Genomic DNA, 8,779 nt, shown 5'->3' with positions numbered 1-8,779 from the left:
CCTGGCCCCCGGGGATCCCTGTGGATGGAGCGGCCAAGGCACCAGGGGATGGCAAAGAACACGTACATGCGCTGGCGGCTCCCGCTTATATGCCTCCTCTGGGAGGTGGCCATGATTGTCCTCTTTGGGGTCTTCGTGCGCTTTGGCCCCGAAGCCGATGCGCACTGGGAGGAGGAGAAGAGAGAGATGAACCTGACCAGTGACATAGAGAACGATTTCTACTTCCGATACCCATGTGAGTATTTGGAAAGCCCAGTCCTGGTGCTGACTGGTCCCCATCCCATCCCATCCCATCCCATCCCATCCCATAGCAGATCCTGTCAGAGGCCTTGTCTCCACTGATTACTGGAAAGTCGTTCTCTTGCCTTGAGGCTAGTTTGGGGTACACCAAAGAGCAAGAGAAAAGCCTTATGGCCCTCCAGTGCTCTTGGGGTCTGTCAGCAAATTACCATGACACCAGTGCATGATGTCTTTCTTCCAGGAATAGGGCTGACGTGTTCCCAGCACCCTGCAAGTCTCGGCTTGCTGCCCCCTCCCTCAGCTCTGGATCAGAGCAAGCTTTTCTGTGCATACGGAGGAACGGCTGTCGAGATCCTGTGACATCTTCCTCCCCTTCCTACGTCCTCCCCCTCACTAGTAAATTACCCTTTAGCTACTGGCATTTCGATGCCGGAGTCCTCCTAACCTGCCAGGTTGCCAGGGCTCTTGGGTCACTGCAGTGTATTGCCATGGGGATTATTCAGGTGGTTAAAGACCTTCTGCCCAGGTGGTGCTTTGGCCGGCTTTGATCTCCAGGGCTGGTCATCTTTGTGAGCCGTTCAGAACAGGCTGCTTCTGCAGGCAATTGTTTCCAAGGAAGCAACAGGCCTGAGTCATGCATCTATTTAGAACATTTCCATTAAAAACACCTGCTAAATCAAAGGAGCTATAGAAACCTGTAGCTGCTGAGGATTAGCTAGCTCAGAAAAGGATTTGCTTACAGAAACCCACTGCTCAGCTGGCCTCCAGGTTCCTGTATGGCTGCGGCTGCCCTGGGCTCTCCCTTGATATCTGCCTTTGGGACTAACGCCACGCGGGTTGGCATGAAGCAGCAGCAGTGCCTGAGGGCTGCTCTTGTCACCAATGTGCTGGGCGAACATCAGGGGTCCAAGAAAGAGCTTGCAGGAGCTAAGGACATGACATTTCCTCTTATATCCCACCCCTGCTCTGTAGTGCCAAATATTCCCCCTCAAACGGCTGCATGGATTCACACAACCTAAGAGCAACTGCTTAGCTCAGTTTAGCTTTGAATTATGTTTCTGTTTCAGACCTGAGGAAGGGCTCGGCTCGCGTGGCCAAAAGCACAGCTGGTTTTTCTCTATTATCTAATTAGAAGTGTTCTCTCTCTGCAAAGATGGACAAACATGACAAGGTGGCCAGGCCCTGACATTTTGATCCCTGTGTCCATCCAGAGCTTCTCAGAAGAGAGTGTGATGGCTGAACATCCAAGGATCATTTGTATTAACGTATGTAATGCAACTGCTGCTGTCCTGTCTGCAGTGACAGTGGGATAGGAATGACAAACTGACAGGTCCTCCAAGCCCAGAGATGATTGAGAAAGCAGGCAGAGGGAAGCCTACGTGCGGTTGTGTCAGTGGTGCCCATTGCCATCCAGTCAGTGTGACAATTCCTTCTCGTCTTGAATCACACATTGATATTCCCTAATGGGTGACTCATCTGCTCTCTAGGGAAAAGAAAGGATTCTTTGGCACAGGTAGCATTCCCAAAGCCCAAATACTTCCTTTTGATAGTGATGGCAATTGTCCTCCCACAAAAGCAGGGTCATAAAACCTTTAGGGCATGGCAGTGCCTGGTCTGCCTCTGAGTGATGCCAAGGGAAAAGAAATGCAAGGGTTAGAAAAAGACTTTAGATTGGGTGCAGTGTAAAGACAGACCTACTCTTCCTTCTGAGTTTGTATAGGATCTAACATACAGTGGGCATCCTCCGTATTTTCAGAGAGCGCACAGTTTGCAGCTTTAACTCTGACCTGACTGCTTCTGCTTTTAGCATGAAAGTGGGAATATATAATGCATACGGCGGCAGATAATTCCAGCTGTGTATTGTGTTGCTTACACTGGAGAAGAGAGGTGGGGGGAATAAATAGAGCTGCAGAGGGAAAGTCTATGGGATTGTATGGTAAAACCAGAGTTAGGACATGCAGAGAAGTGCACTTGAAGTGACCTCTGCTGAACAGTGCCAGTTGCAGATTTTGTCTCCTTCCTTCCTTTTAGGAAAAATTCTACATTGCTGGAGCCTGTCCGAATGTTTGTCTTTAAACAAGTTGCAAGATCTTGTAAAGCACCAAAGGACAAAAGCCACGGCTTCTTCAGAACTCACCCAATCCTCACCCAGCCCTTAAGGGAAACAGCAGATAGAACCCCACTGTCCATGCAGGAGCAGATCTGGGGCTGCTGGATTTCAGCACAGGTTCAGGGTAGACCAGATTCTCAATCACTGAATTTTCTTTGCCCTGAGCTCACCGCTTCTTCGAGATGCACAGACATTGCTGGTTATAGTGGCTCTAATGGTTTGTGCACTGCATAATGCAGAACTTGATGGTGTAGTTCCGTCAGTGCTGTATTTACCAGTGTGGGTTTGCTGGTGGGAGTCTCCCAGTGGGGGATCCCAGCCTTGGGTCTCCTACTTTTTTCATGGGCAGAGTGGCCTGCAGTGTGAGGGTTTGCATAGTTCAGTTTGTAAGTATGCAGCATTTCAGCTCACTTAATTGCAAAGTGATGTTTATCTGATAGAAACATGCAGCATTAAAAGGTACAGCAGGTTTACTGCACTGAGAAAGTCTTTTAAGAGGCTTATGCAGGTTTGGTTCCCCCGGGGAAGGGCATCTGTGGGGCTCGAGTTAGCAGGTTTGTGCATTTGTGGGAAGAACTGGGTCTCTCTGGTTTAAGCACTCAAAATCTTACAAGGTGCAATCCTGGTCTCAAGGATATTTTCCCACTGGTTTCAGCAACATTTAAAAATGTATTTGTAAACTTTCATTGTTCTTGTACTCTTCTTGCTTTGAGCCATCATCAGGACCCTGCATTGGCTGGACCTACCCAAAATGGCCATTCACGTGTTTTTAACAAAACTGCACTGTTCATTTCTATTTTCTGAGTTTTTTACAAAAGGGGAAAAAAAGATCTGAATAGAATGTTTTCCTTTGTATACTCCATTAGTCTCCGGTCTTCTCTTGCGCACAGCTATTAATAAACAATTTTTACTTTCAAGATTGAGCCTTTTAACCAAAAGCCAGTTTCTGAAAGCTGAGCCATTTTCAGACTTAGAAATGTGGGGACATGGGACAAACACACGTTTTCTCTTTAATTTCCCCCCTACTGCCACTGATGTGGTTAGTTTCCTTTTACCACCAAATGCAAATGGCACTCGCAGCCCTGCAGTTCCTGCAGAGCTGACAGTCCTTTCCCTCTGCACAGCTTTCCAGGATGTCCATGTGATGATCTTTGTGGGCTTTGGCTTCCTCATGACATTCCTCAAGCGCTATGGATTCGGAGCCGTGGGTTTCAATTTTCTCCTTGCTGCCTTTGGGATCCAGTGGGCTCTCCTGATGCAAGGCTGGTTCCATTCATTCAAAAGTGGGAAGATCCTCATTGGAGTGGAGAAGTAAGGACGAGATGGGCTCTGGAATGCTACCTCTTGACTGGCAAGCGGAAGAGCTGGGATAGGAGCCAAGCAGCTGGCAGCACGTGTCCCTCTGTAACATGAAAATGAGCCTCTAAAATGTTGTCTTCCCTCGGCAATTCTCCATTTCCTTTCCACATTTTAGACCAGAGGTACCTGCCATTATGGTGGTACTGCTCAAAGGGAAATGTGACATGAGCATCACCCCTTAGTCCCAATCCAAGCACCATGGGTGCCAGTGCTGACAACACATATGATCTACATTATTTAAATAATTTGGGGGAAAGCACCTTTCCTGGACAGTATGTGAGGATGTGAAGAAGGTCAGGTAGAAAGCCAGGGCTGTCTCCTAATCACCTATTTGTCTTCAGGTGGAATTTTGAGAGCTGGGGGTGGGTGAGGGTGAGTTACAGAAGAATATTTCCTTATTAAACCACGGTTTTCCTTCCCTTTTTCCAGCCTGATCAATGCTGATTTCTGTGTGGGCTCTGTGTGCATTGCCTTTGGGGCCATCCTGGGCAAAACCAGCCCCATACAGCTCCTCATCATGACTTTGTTTCAAGTCACGCTCTTTGCAGTGAATGAGTACATCCTCCTCAACCTGCTTCACGTAAGGCTTTAGGCAGAACCTTCTTAGTTTTGCTCCTTCCTCTCCACATCTTTCCAAATTGCCTCCCTTTGCTACAGCTCCACCAAGCCACTGCATTCATAAACATTTGAAATGCAAGGATTTGGGCAGAAAAAGCAGACAGATTATGAAGGAGGGGGTCAGTGGGTGGTACTTCCCTGAGAAGAGCCATCTTCTGGGGTTTTACACACAAGCCTGGCAATTCACGAGCACTGGGTCCCTCTGCTGCAGCTCCCAAGGTGAACGAGGAGCCTTAGCACAAAGGACTAGTCACTCTCTTTGTGCCTGAGATTTCCCTCTCATCTGCTTTCCCTGCTAGAATATGGGTGTTGTAGAAGGAAACCAAGTGACAAAGAGGATGAGATGACTGCTGACAGAGGCAGGGCTCCTGTCATCCAAGAGAGGGCTTGGAGGGCTGGGAAGCAAATGAGCTCCCAAAAGACCTGAGTGCACTTAGGAGCCAACCTGGCTATCGCTACAACCCACTTGCTATTGGGACAGGTCGGAAACTCCCCTCTGCCTCACTGCCTTCCAAGGGGAGGCTAAGAGGAATGCCATGGCCACACACGGGACCAAGCGAGTGGGATAGGTAGCAGGACCACAGCATTTCTGTCCACCTCTCCCCATGACTGAGTGCAGGCTGGAAGGACAAGTGGACAGCCAGGCTGGGTGTGATGCAAACAAGACTTCAGCTCCAGAATGAGTGGTGATTGCAGAAGCAAACCTCTTTTTTCCCATGGCTGCAGGTTAAGGATGCAGGTGGCTCTATGACCATTCACACCTTCGGAGCCTACTTTGGCCTCACAGTGACACGCATCCTGTACAGACCCAACCTGGAGCAGAGTAAGGACAAGCAGGGCTCCGTGTACCACTCTGACCTCTTCGCTATGATTGGTGAGTCAGCCCCCATCCAAGGGGTGCTGGAACATGCAGACCACTGGGCTGCAGAGGGCTGGTCCCTCCTATGTTTCTGGGAAAACCAAGCTGAGACCAGGATCTGGGGCTGAGAAGTTCTGTATCCAAGTCTTCCACCCCTCAGAGCTGCTCAGCTCCCTTCATCAGTGGTTGGGATGAGATAGTGCCTGAGAAGATGTGGTTTTGTTTCCCTTCTTTGCCAGCTTCTCCTGGTACCAGTCCAGTCATGGGGGGTGCAGCTCTGGGGCAGCAGGACTATGGGGTATGACTTTCCCCTGTGCAGAAAGATCTTCTGTAGGTGTTTTTTCAGTCCCTGTATTCTCTTTTCCCTTTCTCTTCTTCACCCCCTCCTCCCCATCCCACCAGGTACCTTGTATCTATGGATGTACTGGCCCAGTTTTAACTCGGCAATTTCTGAGCACGGAGATGCCCAGCACCGGGCTGCCATTAACACGTACTGCTCGCTGGCCGCTTGTGTCCTCACCACAGTGGCCTTCTCCAGCATGCTGCAGAAGAAAGGCAAGCTTGATATGGTAAGCTGGGAGCAGACAGCCCTGCACTGCCCAGGGGACTTATAATTAAGTTGATCGAGGGTCCAGGAAATGATTGGCACTTGCGCTTTGCTGAACAGATACTGGGTTTCAGGGCGTGATTGTAAAACCAGCATCCAGGCAGAAACCCAGGGGCTGTATTAAATAAGCAAGTGGAAAGTGAGTCTTGCAGTGCTTGAGGTGCAGGGTGATGCCTGGCACGTGGTGGACCTAAGTCACAGCAGGAACTGGACTTGCTCTGCCCAGAAAGCTACTGATGGGCATGTTGCAGAGCCATGTTTGGCAGCACTCTCTAGCAAGCTGAGCAGGGCCTGCACGGCAGCTCATGAGCAATCGGGGGGCTGACTTGTACGTGTTATGTGTGTGGGTGACATGTCTCTGTGACAGCAGAGCTTGCATGACACATGGGTGAGACAATTTCCATCTCATCACAACTCCTCACCCAGATTTGTGGATGCAAAGAATGTGTGTGGTACAGAGAGTGGGAGTCTATGTGCGCCTGTGCTACAGACAGAGGCTGCCTGTTCTTCTCTTGTTTTTCACCAACAAGCAAGAAAAAGGGCCCTGATATTTCCTTTGGAAACATTTTCAGAGCTGATTCTCCCGCTTTGCCATTTATACCCTCCCTAAGCAATCGCAATCTCCCTGAGATGCCAAGACAGGACAGTTACTTCTGCAGGTCCACATCCAGAACGCAACGCTGGCGGGCGGCGTGGCCGTGGGCACCAGTGCGGAGATGATGCTGACTCCATACGGCTCCCTTATTGTCGGGTTCATCTGTGGCATCGTGTCCACAGTGGGGTATGTCTACCTCACGGTGAGTGCTGCTCTAGGGGTCTGCAGCCCTGATCCTGCTAAGGAGATGTGAAGTGGATTCACTTCCCTTTGGGTGTTTCTACTTTCCACCATCCCTTATGTAGATGCACTTCTGACTCCATTTACTGCTCCAAAATGCTCAGGAAGACTCAGTCTCCCAACAGGAGTGTTTGGAGGATATGCTGCTATTTTATCTTAGGCTTGGCTCACATCTTTGTCTACAAGCCCTTAACCCTTTAATGGGACACAATATCATTCTTCCCTCTCTGCTTATCCTAGTCCTCCATGGAAGGAACTCATCCTTTCCAGGGCTGAGCTCATGTCCCTGATTTCTCTTTACCTCCCTTCCCCTCAGCCTTTTTTGGAGTCCAGGTTGCACATCCAGGACACATGTGGTATCCACAACCTACATGCCCTTCCAGGCCTTATTGGGGGCATTGTGGGGGCCATCACTGCAGCTGCAGCCACGGAGGATATATATGGAAAGGAAGGGTAAGACAGCTTGAAAATCTGCTATGAGAATAGATTTTGCCTGGGGTTCCATAGGCTGGGAGCAAGGAGCAATGAACAGCCCTTTTTAATTCTCCAGAGTTGCCCCTTTTCCCTCAAAAACATGGGTTGCACTGACTGTGTCAGGCTTACTGAAGTGTAAGAGACTCATCTCTCACAGCTGACTTCTGGTGGCCTCAAAAAGTAAGCCACAAGCCCACTGCTTGGCATGATTCCGGGACACGGTGGGTGGGAAGGCGTTCATCTCTCCAGCCCTGCATTGTGTTGGGGGATCAGGTAAAGCTGCAGGTCTCAAAAACAAAAGAAATGTTTATAGTTCGGGCTCCTCCTGGGTAAAGCTTTGCCAGGGGCTAGAGGAGAAGGAAGCAAGCAGTGTTTTGTGTCATTGCGACACTCTCCAGGTCCATTGCAGAAAAGGGATGGCACTAGGGAGGAGTCCCTGAGGGAGCAGGGCAACAGGACTCCTCCAGAGCCAGGGAAGACCTCCTGCCAAGAGCAACCCTCACGCTTTCTGCCCTTGGCAGGTTCATCAAGGCGTTTGACTTCACCGGCACGTACCAGACGCGGACACCCAGTGTCCAAGGAGGGTTCCAGGCCGCTGGCATTGTGGTGTCTCTGGTGATGGCGCTTGCCGGGGGGGCCCTTGTGGGTAAGCCCAAGAGGAGCACAGAGACGGGAGGGCTGCCTCCAGCCTGCAGCTGAAACCGGCGCCCACGTTACCCCGGCCTGTGCTGCAGGCCTCCTTCCGTGGCACAGGCCTCCTTCCCGCCATGGCGGGGGCTGCAGCCCCCCGCTTGCTCACATTTGGACGCCCCGTAGTGGGACCACTCTGAAGCCCATAGGAGCGGGGGAAACCAGGCAGCCAAGTGGGGTGCCAGGTCAAATGGGTTTGGAGAATAGGGATGGGGGGGGGGCCCAGCGCCATGCCAGAACTGCCTCTGCCCCCTTTGCTGCCGGGACGGGTGGGCTCCATCCGCCCGCAGCCTGCCTGCGTCCCACACGCCAGTAGGGCCCACTGCCCTGCCCGCCTGCTTCCAGGGGCCATCCTGAAGCTGCCGCTCTGGGGCGACGCCGCCGCCGAGAACTGCTTCGAGGACGGCGTGTACTGGGAGGTGAGGCGGGCGGCCGCGGGGCGGCGGGGGCGGGCGGCACAAGATGGCGCTGTCGCCCCGCGGCGTGAGGGGCCGCCGTGGCGCGGCGCTGAGGGGCTGTGCCGCCACGCAGGTGCCGGAGGACGAGGAGAGCGACGCGTACCACATGCACAACCCCGACAAGCCCGCCTCGCCCTGAGCCCCCGCCGGCCTTTTCCCCCAGCACAGGACCCCGGAGCAGGGCCCGGGGGCGAAGACTCGTGGGTTTTCCCCATAAAGACGAGGCAGCCAGCTCTGCCCTGCTCTCCCGCTTTTCTAATGAGCTGTTGTGTATAAAATAAAAAGATGTTCTTTCCAGGCCTGTGCTCCCCGGGGTCTGTAGGGAAGCCGTGCAGAGCCCGTCTGCCTCACCGGCTGCACGGAGAAGCTGCTGGGAGAGCCCTTGGCTGCGGGGGGTAGAGTGGGGGGCACTGGGATGCTCCCCAGGGCCAGAGCGGGTGTGGGAGCACTGGCAATGGGGGTAGCGCGGGCGGTGGAGAGACTTGGCTCGGGACCTGGCGCCTTAACATGCAGCAGCTGGAGGCAGCAG

The 8,779-nt window shown here is 52.2% G+C and overlaps 1 protein-coding gene across 1 annotated transcript; it reads left to right on the top strand.

Annotated features, from left to right (window-relative positions):
- RHCG (Rh family C glycoprotein) lies at nt 1–8,389 on the top strand. Its single transcript, XM_037395502.1, has 10 exons — nt 1–235; nt 3,475–3,661; nt 4,139–4,289; nt 5,054–5,201; nt 5,589–5,755; nt 6,453–6,590; nt 6,945–7,081; nt 7,624–7,748; nt 8,138–8,211; nt 8,324–8,389. The coding sequence occupies exons 1-10, from the start codon at nt 25–27 to the stop codon at nt 8,387–8,389; spliced, it is 1,404 nt and encodes a 467-aa protein (XP_037251399.1). The 5' UTR covers nt 1–24.
- The last annotated feature ends 390 nt before the right edge of the window (nt 8,390–8,779 follow it).

The sequence above is a fragment of the Falco rusticolus genome, chromosome 7, assembly GCF_015220075.1.
Source record: "Falco rusticolus isolate bFalRus1 chromosome 7, bFalRus1.pri, whole genome shotgun sequence".
NCBI classification, from domain to species: Eukaryota; Metazoa; Chordata; class Aves; order Falconiformes; family Falconidae; genus Falco; species Falco rusticolus.
Note: the sequence above shows the minus strand (reverse complement) of the source record. Positions and strands in the feature narration are given on the sequence as shown.

Bases quoted from the DNA above. Each gene is read 5' to 3' on its own strand.
- RHCG (XM_037395502.1), top strand. From the start codon at position 25: ATGGAGCGGCCAAGGCACCAGGGGATGGCAAAGAACACGTACATGCGC. The intron at 5,756-6,452 runs GTAAGCTGGGAG...TTACTTCTGCAG, and splicing joins AGAAAGGCAAGCTTGATATG to GTCCACATCCAGAACGCAAC. The intron at 7,082-7,623 runs GTAAGACAGCTT...TGCCCTTGGCAG, and splicing joins GATATATATGGAAAGGAAGG to GTTCATCAAGGCGTTTGACT.